Source organism: Amblyraja radiata, chromosome 13 (assembly GCF_010909765.2).
Source record: "Amblyraja radiata isolate CabotCenter1 chromosome 13, sAmbRad1.1.pri, whole genome shotgun sequence".
Classification (NCBI taxonomy): domain Eukaryota; kingdom Metazoa; phylum Chordata; class Chondrichthyes; order Rajiformes; family Rajidae; genus Amblyraja; species Amblyraja radiata.
In genome coordinates this window covers 28,375,396-28,387,975 of record NC_045968.1, presented here as the reverse complement: position 1 = coordinate 28,387,975, position 12,580 = coordinate 28,375,396, and the positions used below count along the sequence as shown (strand labels likewise).

General features: G+C 45.7%; 1 protein-coding gene across 1 annotated transcript in view; it reads right to left on the bottom strand.

Moving 5' to 3' along the window:
- gpc1 (glypican 1) overlaps positions 1-12,580 on the bottom strand; it is a 140,906-nt gene that overhangs the window by 17,599 nt on the left and 110,727 nt on the right. The window contains exons 4-6 of the mRNA XM_033031525.1: positions 4,737-4,902; positions 3,960-4,090; positions 1,786-1,917 (exon numbers count right to left, since the gene is read on the bottom strand). Coding sequence (XP_032887416.1) covers positions 1,786-1,917; positions 3,960-4,090; positions 4,737-4,902 — 429 coding nt within the window. The remainder of the gene's footprint in view (positions 1-1,785; positions 1,918-3,959; positions 4,091-4,736; positions 4,903-12,580) is intronic.

The window sequence follows — 12,580 nt, the reverse complement described above, 5'->3', positions numbered from 1 at the left end:
AAAGTGCAAAATGCAAAATGCACTGTGCAGATACAATACAATACAATTCAATTTATTGTCATTTGGACCCCTTGAGGTCCAAACGAAATGCCGTTTCTGCAGCCATACATTACAAACAAATAGACCCAAGACACAACATATTTTACATAAACATCCATCACATTGCTGTGATGGAAGGCCAAAAAAACTTTTCTCTCCACTGCACTCCCCCCCCGATGTCAGAGTCAAAGTCAAAGCCCCCGGCGGGCGATGGCGAATTGTCCCGTGGCCATTTAAGCCACGCCGGGTGATGCAAGGCCGCACACCGGGTTCTTGATGTTAGAGCCCCCGGCGTGCGCTCGCAAACTCCCGCGGCCATTCCAAGCCGCGCGGGGCGGTGATGTAGGCCCCGCTCCAGGAGCTCTTCAACCCCGCAACTCGGGCGGGAGTAGTCGCCGTTGCGGGAGCCCTGAAAAGCGGTCTCCCTCCAGGGACCCGCGGGCTCCCGGTGCCGTCCGCCAAACCCGCAGTTGCAGCCACCGAATCTCCGGGGGTCGGGCCGCAGCAGCGTCCACCACAGCTCCACCCGCTCTGGACTCGGCCAGCTCCGCGACGGTGAGGTGAGTAGTCGGCACCACAGCCCCCGGTCTTCCTGTTGGAGGCCGCTCCTCGTTGCAGCCCCAACGACAACGGAGACCCGACAAAGAAAAGGTCAGGTCTCCCGTGCAGGGAGAGATTTAAAAGTTACCCCCAACCCCCCCACACCACCCCCACCCCCCCACACACATACCCCAACAAAAATAACAAAAACTACATTAAAACATAGACATAAAATAATAAAAACGCAGACGGACTGCAGAGGCCGCTGCAGACGAGAGTCGCGCCGCCTACCGGAAAAAAGCACTTTATCTTTCAAACTACTGTGAGTTAGGCATTGGATTGTACCCAGTTACCAAGATAAAGCAGCACTTATGGTGCGGATGAAGAGTTATATAAAGCATCCAATCCCAATTTCCATTTACAATGAAGGGGTTCCTAAAGTAATGTGGGTGTGCATAATAGGCTATAGCCAAAATAGACACAAAGTGCTGGAGTAACTAAGCAGGTCAGGCAGCATCTCTGGAGAAAAAGGATGGGTGACATTACGGGTCGGGACCCTTCTTCAGAATGAAAATAGTCAGGGAGGAACCTGGGGGCAGGAAAAGGCAAGAACAAAGCAGGGCCGGCAACAGATGCCCAAGGAAGGGTGGAGTGCATAATGGCCCATTGTCATCGGGGGAGGGGGGCGGGGAAGAGGTGATAACTAAGCGATACAAGGACATGAACAGTGGGACTAGTAGGCCAACTAGGGTGAGGGAAGAGGGGGAATGCAGGGGTTACTTGAAATTTAGAATAATCAACATGCATACCGCTGGGTTGTAAGCTGCCCTAACTAAATATGAGGTGTTGCTCTTCTAATTAGCATGTGGTCTCACTCCGACAGTGGAGGAGGCCCAGGGCGGAAAGTTTAGTATAGGAATGGGAAGGGGAGTTAAAATGTACAGAAACCGGGAGATCGTGTAGGCCAAGGCAGACTGAGCACAAGTGTTCAGCGAAACGATCGCCCAGCCTGTGCTTGGTCTTGCTGATAAGATGTGCTCACAACAGAAACAGTAGATGAAGTTGCTTCAACATTGCTGCTGCCAAAGTGGCAATCTTTCTCTTCCCAGGACTCTTTGTATCCCCATTTTTCTAATGAGAAAAAAATCAGCATTTGTAATGTTCGTCTGACTGTGGGTGTTGAAATTGGGAGTTAACACTACTCACCAATCTGTCCATGAGTGGAGTGACTGAACCGACCGGCCTCTCCTCAACCCCATACGGCTTCCCACGTTGCCTTGAATCATCCTCCACTGAACGTTTGGCCACAGATTTGAGGTTACCACACCCCTGCAGAACCTGGCAAAGAAACAAACTATCAAAAACATATTCAACTTACATCTCAATAGATTTGATCGTTTTATGTAAGCAGGTAACAGGATTAGCGGCGTTAGGCATGATGCATTCGCACAACAATAGACAAATAACTCTCCCGCAATGCCGAGCAATAAGGAAGACACCCCATGGTAACTACATTGGTTTCAAACAACATAGATCAGCTCATGGCATAGCTTAGTTAATATCAACGATGTTTAAGAGGCCAGAAATGGGCAGAGCCTGGCGATCCAAGGCTGGAGAAGATGACTTCACTCCAAATGCAATCCCACATTAACTTATTGTAAAGATGCAAAAAAGATGGGAGATTTGATCAACTGAGTTCACCAACTTTGTCCCATTCAGTCGGCATGGGGCTGCCGGGGTGGAACTTCAAAACAACGATGGGGATTTTTAAATCCTGGGCATGTGGTTCAGTCAACAATGGGTTACATTGGAATTGGGATGTGAGTTTTGGATGAATTCAAATTTACAGGCAGACAGGATAGTTGTCCCAAGGATAACCAAAGTTGATTGTGTTTGGGACAAATTTTAGGGAGGGAAGGAAATCATTCTGTGTGAGACTCAAGAGCCCAAGCCCTGCTCTTAGCCAAGTTAGTCAGGTTCCCCATCCACTCATGTTCTCTCTTCCTCTATTTCCTTTGCCTATGTTTTGACGTCAGTTTATCTTTTTTTTTAATCAAATAGAATTGCACAACTTTGCCGAGATGATGAGATAACTTTATCCAGATGTCTGAAAGTAATTCCCTAATCCTCTGGCGTTCTCCCTGTGCACTTCATCCTAATCACACACTCCCCCTCAACAGCCCAGTCCCACTGACAGGTTTACCTCCAGCCTCTCTGGGGATGCTAAAGCTATTCTGTTCTGACCCCACTCTTGATCCCTCTGGAATTCTGAAGTTCCTTTCAGATCTTAACTGACAGACAAAAACGGATGGATAATAGTTTCCATTAAAGATTCATTGTTAATATTTACTGGAGAGCTAATTACAGACCTGATATAATGTGGTGTTTCAATGTGGGTAGCAAAGGGGTGGGAGGTTTTAGTTTTAATTTTAGCGATCCAGCGTGGAAACAGGCCTTCCGGCCTACCAAGTCCGTGCCGACCAAACAGTAGTTTTATCCTAGGGACAATTTACAGAAGCCATTTAACCGACAAGCCTACACATCTTTGGACTGTGGGAGGAAAGCACCCGGACAAAACCTGTGCGGTCACAGGGAGAATGTGCAAACTCCATACAGACAGCATCCGTAATCAGGGTCAAACCCGGATCTCTGGTGCTGTAAAGGGCCTGTCCCACTTAGGCACCTGCCAGGAAAGTCACATTCGTAGTAGGCCGCCGAAAAAACGGTGACTGGACCTCCTCCCCCCCCCCCCCCCCATGACAATATCTACGACAACCTACATCTGATCATGGTTCATATTTCGTTACAAAAGTGTAGGATGCAAAGCCAGCCATGTCAACTCAGAGTGATTCCATCCCCTATTCATTAATCCCTGTAACCCATTCTCACCACATTCCCATCACATCCCCTATGGTTCTACCACTCACCGACACACCAGGGGAAATTTACAGTGGCCAGTTAACCTACAATACACACAATTTTGGCATGTAGTAGGAAACCAAAGCATCCGGAAGAAACACTTTAAGATTTAGGCCAGTGCAAGATCAGGATTGAACCCGGCTCACTGGCTTTCCACCAGCTGAGCCATTGTACCACTCCTCATCACTCCCATTTACAAACGCAGCCCCTCAAATGAAATTACAACAGCCCCATCCCTGCGATGCCCTTGATCCACGAGTTTTAATTCCATCACATGCGTTAACCATCGCAAGGTGTAGCACAATCCTTGATGCTGTAACACAAACTCAATGCCACTTACTGCTTCATGATATGGCCCAACTCTGCCCACTCATATCTCTTAAGAGGAACATCTTTCATCATAGGGGTATAGGGGTAAAGCCAACCTCCGTGCTAACACTCTTCACCATGACGCTCCTTACCTTTGAGGAAATGTGAGCCCTGTTATCTTGCATGGTTTGTATTGCTTCGGAGATCTTCAAATAAATTGTATCAACCAGCGACTCCATGTTTGACGGACCATTAAACTTGTCGGCCACCTGAAGCATAGAGTCTGTAACACCAAGCAGAACAGAGACGGTCAGCGTTCAAATTCCTCCCACCATCAGTCATTCTTCCACACAGGTCCCTGGTTTGGGATGACCCTCCTTATATCCCTGTCCATCAGAGGACAAACCTCTCTTCCCAGGAATACAGCTTCCTACCACTGATACATAGAAACATAGAAAATAGGTGCAGGAATAGGCCATTCTGCCCTTCGAGCCAGCACCACCATTCAATATGATCATGGCTGATCATCCAAAATCAGTGGTCCGTTCCTGCTTTTTCCCCATATCCCTTGATTCCGTTAGCCCTAAGAGCTAGATCTAACTCTCTCTTGAAAACATCCAGTGGATTGGCCTCCACTGCCTTTTGTGGCAGAGAATTCCACAGATTCACAACTCTCAGGGTGAAAAGGCTTTTCCTCATCTCAATCCGATTGGCCTACCCCTTATTCTTAAACTGTGACCCCTGGTTCAGGATACATTAGGCAATCAAGAACATTTCCAGATGCCTTAAGATCCACAGAAGAATAAGCTGGACGAAGAAAATATAGATAGATAGGAATCTACTTGTGTGCCAAATGTTGAATTCTAGTATTCACACTGTGCCCCACCGATACCAACCGAACCTGCAACCCCCACGACCATAAATCTTACCGACTAGATTTCTCCATTCACTGTCCAGGTCGGCTTGATTGGCCAAGCATCCTTTCAGGATGTTGAGGCAGTAATTGTTGCAGGGTTTCACACTCCCCATGCTCCGGCAGTGAGGACAATATATCAGCCTCATCATGGCCCGCACACACTCAGGGCTTGGAGGCACCTGTTGGCAGAGAGAGGTTGCATGTGGGTCAGTGAGAAAAGAGGGGAGGAATGTGTAATGTTAGCGCAACTTTGAACAGTTGGAAAAGAACCACCCTTCAATGAATTTGCACGACTGCCCTCTGACTGTGTGAGTTCCTTCTGGTTTCCTCACACATCACCAACATGGTAGCTCAATTGGCCACTGTAAATTGTCCCTAGTGTGCGGGTGAATGGTCCTGACATAGTGTGCCAAAGGGATCGTTTCCTCGCTGCAAAGCTTTGTGATCAAATCCTAGAGATCTGAATATATAAGATTAGCTGACAAGTTAATACAATATTACTGGGGTGGAAATCCTGCGGAGGACAGAGAGGACACGTCCCCCCATGCTTTGAGAGGTGGGGGACAATCCCCCCCATGTTTTGTCATCCGGACTTTATCAGCTACTTTCTAAGGGCCGAATCGGCCCATTCGCGGGGCCTTTCAGCGCCCGTCGTGGCTTAAAATCAAACTCCTGCATCGAGGCGATCAAGGCTCCTGATGTTGAAGCCTCCGCCGGCCGATGAAAGACCCCGTGAACGGGCGATTCAAGCCCACGGCCGAAGCCTCGCATGCATCTCGCTCTCTCCTCCAGCCCAGCGCGCCGCTTGACTCGGGGGTGATTAGGTACAGCGTGGAGTCGCCGCCCGATGAGCAGAGGGAGCTGGGACCGGGTCACCGCCAGGGATGTGGTTCTCTATCTGGAAGGTGGAGGGTCTGCCGCGGCTGCTGGAAGATACAGAGAGAGGGAGAGAGAGGCCACTCGGTCCATGCGTTACTGCTGCCTCACAGCGCCAGGGACACGGGTTTAGATCCTGACACCGGGCGATGTCTTTACGGAGTATTTTTCTCCCCACCAGCATCTTGTCTGAAGTTGATCTCACCCTTGCTGCTGAACAGACCGAGCACCAGCTCCGAGTGCTCGCTCCGCCACCTCTCTCGGTTAAGTTTATATTGACAGTGGGTCTCCACAGGACCTACGGCTGAAGCCGCGCGGCGCGCGCGTGTGTGTGTGTGCGTGTGCGTGTGTGTGTGTGTGTGTGCGTGCGTGTGTGAGGCCGTCAAGAAATTGTGTCCCCCCCATGTTTTGATAGCGATTTCCGTGCCTGCAGTATTGAACAAGTGCTGCACTGTGGGAGATGGCATCTTTTAGATGACATGTTAAATTGAGGCCCCATCTGCTGTTTCAGTGTGGTGTAAAATATCCCATGGCACAATTTCCTCAAGCAGCAGAATCCCCCCCCCCCCCCCAGTGTCCTGGCTAATGTATATCCTTCAGGCAACATCAGGAAAATGTATTCTCATTCCCATTTATGAAAATTCCAGTGCATCAATTGGTAACTGCGTTTCCTCAACTACAACAGAGGCCAAATGTAGGACATTTATAACTTCCCAAGATCAAGTGAGGCCACACAGAAATGCAAGCTTTTCCCAGTCGAGAGCGACAAATGATATTCCTCTGGAGTGAAGTCATTGATGTAATGCAACAAATTTGTCCTGGAAAAAACTCCCACCCACAACAAGGCATGGTGGCACAGTGGTGAAGTTGCTGCCTTGCAGCGCTTGGATCGCTGGAGTTCTGGGTTAGATCTCGACTATGGATGCTGTCTATACAGAATTTGCACATTCCCTTCATGACCACGTGGGTTTTCTCTGAGTTCTTTGGTTTCCTCCCACACCAAAGACTTAGAGGTTTGTATGTTAATTGACTTGGTATAAGTATAAATCGTCCCTAGTGTGTGTGTAGGATAGTGTTTCAGCATGCAGGGATCGCAGGTCGGTGCAGACTCGGTGGGCTGAAGGGCCTGTTTCCTCACTGTATCTTCAGACTAAACTAAACTAAAACAAGTTGATCTGCATTGTAGGAATTGGTTGAGTGAGGAATATTACTTAGAACTGGAACTCCTCACTCTTCAAATAAGTTCATGATTTATTTCACAATCTCTTACAAGAGCTAAGAAGGGCCGGAATTTTTTTTAATTAATTGGATTAGGCCCTCGGCACCAAATCAGGGACTACAAACTCAAGTTCTTCATTTGGGACTTCAATTCACAACCTTCAGCCCAGATGTGACAGTGTTGCCCACCAAACAAACCGTAGAAAATAACTTCTGAAAGGTGTAAAGCTCCTTCTGCTCCAGCACTCTTCCAGTGTTAGAAAGAAGTGAGAGAAACAAGCCAGAGGTGCACTGAGATAGAACCAACTAATCTGAGGAGACGGCTGCTTTCCATTTGTTATGATGTAACCTGACAGCTCAGTCTACTCAGTAACAGGAGTCCCTTTGTTGGATGAACATGCAGTGGCTTTATCTCCATTTCCACACATTTTCTCAACAGGAGGTGGGAGGATTTTTTGTGTACGACGCTTCAGGGGGAAAGTCTGGTGTGATAACACCTTATAATTAAAATCTGTCTTTGCTTGCCTTCTACACACAGGTGCACAGCTTTGACTGCCAAAAGGTTCATATCACTCAGTACTGTTGAAATGTTGAACAAAAGGTGAGCTAATGGGGGAATATCTCCGATGCCTTTGATTGTAAACGCCAACACAGAACTTTTTTTATTTGAACCAAGGTCTAATTGCTAAAGCTCTGAGATGGAAGTATGGACCTTCCCAAAACATATGGGATTTTAAAAGTATGCATTCTGTCCCACATACATGTCCCCTAATGGCTATCAGGCGTATCTAGATGACTTCTCTCTTCCAACTACAGTATATCTAACTATAATCTAACCATGCAAGTCACAGGCATTTAGCACTGGTTTCTATGACTGAATGTTTCACCAGATATGATTCTCTACATCAATGGCAGAACTACTTGGCATCTTTTTCACATTGGCAGTTTTGTCAAGTAAGCTTGCCATCATGTTATTAAAATAGACTCCATCCAGTGGCAATATTGGAACAGAATATTTAGTGCATCACACAAACTTCTTCTACACAAAAAATATAGCCATTAATCATCTTCCCACTCAATTGGGACACTGAACAATTTAATACACATCTCAATTCTCTTCAAGGAAACTATGCGGGTTTGAAAATTGATTTCTGTTGTAATGTTTATGTGGCAATTGTTCAATACCGAGAGAGATTTTAAACCTAACGCCATCACTACCAATGTGCATCGAACAGTTTCCTTCCTGTGTCCCATCTTTGACAATCCTAATAGACAGCACTTTGCTACTTCTGCCTTTGTGTCTACACTGTGTTGGGGTCTAATGGAAAGTTACACTTGTGGATGGGTATGATCTCTATGTATACTGTCCTTACTTGTTCTTCAGACACAGTTGCATCCTCCAATCCCATTCCTTTTTGCTTTGCATATTTTAATATTCTTATTTGTTAAATAACTGTGCAGCTCCCTTTTAATATCTAAACTGTCTCTACAGCCATAACATGATTGGGTTTTATGTTCCTGTGATCCTCTTAGTGAAAATGCATCCCTCGTTTTTCCAGTAATAACAATTAATCCATTCTCATTGATGTCCACTCACCTTTTGACTTTTTTCAATGCAAACACCTTTTATTTATTCCGCCTCAACTTGTTCAATGAAAGAAATGCAATACTTGAGTCTTTCTTTTTAGTTATAGCCATTTGTCTATAAATGAACTTTAAACAAAACTATTCCAGTAGTCACAGGATGATTGCTTCCATTGAGCTGCATGAACATGGGGGTCTGTGTTAAATGAGCTTTACAAATCCAAGCTGTTATGCCTTCTAATCTTTCAAAATATATTCCAAACTAAACTATTGGAATCACCATGGAGTAGCTTTCAGCTCTGATCCTTATGTCAATACTCAAGCATGTTTGTGAGATTACTTCAAAAATACCTAACTCAAAATAAAACATCAATGTCAGGCTCCCTGGATGCTCAGAGAAAAATGCACGATACTGTGATAGACAAACAAAAACAACGGCAGACATTGGAAATTTGAAATAAGAACAGAAATACCTGAAACACATAGTAATCAGGCATCTACTATGGAAGAAGAAGCAGAAACCTTTTCAGGTCTAGGACTCCAAAATTAAATAATTTCATACAATTTTACTTAAGGGCCAGCTCCAAAACATTAACCATTTATTTTCCCATAGGCCTGGCCTGCTCAGTGTTTTCAGCATTTTCTGTTTTGATGCTTTGCTGCCTTGGACTTTGGCGAAGTGGATTTCCTTGAGCTGCAATGTCCCTTCAAAGCGGGAGCCTTTCACTCTGGACATGAGCTAAAAGACTCATAAAAAAAAGACACAAAGTGCTGGAGTAACTCTACAGGTTAGGCAACAGCTCTGGAGAACATCGATAGTTGACGTATCGGGTCTGGACCTATCCACGTTCTCCAGTGATACTGCCTGACCCGCCGAGTTACTCCAGTACCTTGCGCCTTTATTTTGTAAACCAGCATCTGCAATTCCTTGTGTCGACACTGAGAAGACTCATACCTCTGGTGTCTTTCTGATTGCTATAAATAGAACATTATAGTCAGTGATTAGGAGCTCTGGTCTCGTGCATCCTCAGTACCACTTTTGGTGAACATGGGATTCACAGAACACCGAGGTAGTGGTGAGTCCAGGGTTAGGGTTGGGGATTACATGGGGAGGCTTCACTTTGTACTTAACCCAGATTACATTTAACACAGGAATGTTCTAAATATTTTGGGCAAGGTCAAGGAGTGAAATCTTGGTGTTTGATATTCTCTTCCTGGACTTAATCGTTAGCTACAGACAATTCTGGCCCTCGCAGAAGTGGACTACAGGGGCATCTGAACCAGCAACACGAAACAGAACCAGCTGCAGAATTGAGGAACACTCAAAAACCTGCCAGTAAAACGAGATGCCAACTTCAGATGGGAAGTAAATTGGGCTCCTGCGCTGGTGCCATTACCTACCTTTACAATCTCTCATTACCCGTGGATTAACAGACTGTACTGAAGTTTCCAAGCTGTTGATGGCCAACCTACTGAGAGGGATGATAATCCTATAAATTCCCCCTGTGAATTTTGTCGGCCTGAGTATTGTGCTAACAGTACACTGTATGGCTCATCAGAAGTAAGCTCCAGGGAGCTAAGTCACAAGGACACCAGGCAACTTTGACTTGCTGGTAATTATAAGGGAGATTGTCAAGGTGAACCACACTACATCCAGCGAGGATGAGTTCAGAATAAAATCGAACGGAATGGATTGATGCAACTTTAAGGTACAGTTGACTATTCAATGTTACCATCTTTCTCCAAAGCTCTCAACTGGGACTGTACTGTCCAATTCAATTTGAATTCAATTAGATTTGGACAGTACAGATCTACCCAAAAAATCACCAACATTCATGGAGGCATGCAGCACAGAAACGTGGCCTTCAGCCCGCCGAGTCTGTATGGATCATCAACCACCCATTTACACAAATACTAAATGCATCTCTTTTTTTTATTGTCCCCACATCCCCCCCAGATCCTACCGCTCACATACATACTCGAGATAATTCAGTGCCCAATTAACCCACCAAATCCCCTGTCTTTGGGATGCAAGAGGAAACAGAGCAGACGGGGGCAACCACACTCAGTTCCAGGGAGAACATGCAAACTCCACAAAGACAGTACCGGAGATCTGGGTTTCTGGTGTTGCGAGGAAGTGGCCCTACAAGTTGTACATTTATGTCGCCCTCGTTACCTGATCAGATATCAGAACCTCCGGTATCCACCTACGGTTGAGATTTTGCCCCCTCCTATTTCTCACCTATAGGCTGTCCCTCTGTAATATTATCCAACAGTGACAGTTTCCACGATGATGGCACAGTGATGTAGTTAATTAAGCTGCTACCTCACAGCTCCAGAGGTCTGGGTTTAATCTGGCTTCTGATGCTGTGTGTGTGGAGAGTGCGCATTCTCCTTCTGACTGTGTGGGTTTCCTCTGGGTGCTCCAATTTCCAACGTTATTCTGAAGTTGTGCATATTTATTGGTTAATTGGCCACTGCAAATTGCCAGTATGTTGGTGAGTGGTAGAAATGGAGGGTGTCGATGAGAATGCGGGGGATAATTTAAAAAGGGATTCATTTAAGATTAGTACAGACAGGGGATTGTATGGCATTGAGGAGTCAGTGGGCCAAAGGGCCTGTTTGTGTGCTGTATCTTGCTATGATTGTATGACTCAGTGACCTCTTTCCTCTCCATTAAGTTGCTTCCAAAAACATCAAATGTAACCAAGTTCAGTCTCATATTTTGCTTGATAATATTTCTACAAAACACATTGGGCAGTTTAACTACGGTACCTTAAAACTGCTGTGAAAACGTAAGACCAATAAGACACATAAGTGTCCATGTGCATGGAAGCCTTGTGCGGAGAGTGTTAAGACATCTTCCTGGAACTGAACATGCTGAAAAAATAAACCTGCAAATGGAGACAGCAAGCTCATACATGTCAGGAAACCTGCAGAAGTCAAACGCCTCAGGAACTGATCATAAAATATAATGAATCTAATAAAGGTGACGGCACATGTGTTGTGATATAATATTTATGTTTGATGCAAGAAATAACTCATAGGGGGATTTAAGCGAGGTGCAAAAAACAATGAGATTCTGATAGTATTTAAGCAGAAACTGGGACAATCGAGTCAGCATCCAAAGGACATTTTTTTTGTAAATGGCAAAAGGACAAGAAAGATGAGATATTTTTTTAAATAGTGTATCTGGAAAGGAATGTCGAGACAGATTCCGCAGGAACTTCAAGAAAGTAGTTGGCTATTTCATGTATAAATATACATTTTAAAAGGTAATAATGAAAGTCTACTGGAAGGGGGGGAGTTGTGTGTATGTGTGTGCGCACGTGTGTGCGCGCGTGTGTATGCATGTGCACGAGAGAGGGATAAGTTCATAAGTTATAGGAGCAGAACAAGGCCATTCAGCCCATTAAGTCTACTCCGTCATTCAATCATGGCTGATTTACCTTTCCCTCTCGATCCCATTCTCCTGCCTTCACCCCATAACCCCTGGCACTTGCACTAATCAAGGTGTCTCCAAGGGTCACAACCATGTCCTGACGGAGAAGCTTCCATGTGTCTAAGATGCTAAGATCTAAAGCATCCTGGCTGGGTCACCCATGATGGGCAGATCAAGGAGAAGTTCCAGCCAAAACGCGGCCCAAGAAGATGATCTCAATGGTGAAACAGGTGGAGGATGGTGGCAACAGACAATAGGTGCAGGAGTGGGCCATTTGGCCCTTCGAGCCAGCACCGCCATTCAATGTGATCATGGCTGATCATCCATAATCAGTACCCTGTTCCTGCCTTCGCCCCATATCCCCTGACTCCGATATCTTTAAGAGCCCTATCAAGCTCTCTCTTGAAAGTATCCAAAGAACCGGCCTCCACCGCCCTCTGAGGCAAAGAATTCCACACTCACAACTCTCTGTGTGAAAACGTGTTTCCTCATCTCTGTTCTAAACGCCTTACCCCTTACGCCTTTAAACTGTAGCCCCTGGTTCTGGACTCCCCCAACATTGGGAACATGTTTCCTGCCTCTAGCATGTCCAAACCCTTAATAATCATATGTCTCAATAAGTCCTCTCATCCTTCTAAATTCCAGAATATACAAGCCAAGCTGCTCCATTCTCTCAGCATATGACAGTCCCACCATCCTGTGAATTAACCTTGTGAACCTATGTTGCACTCCCTCAA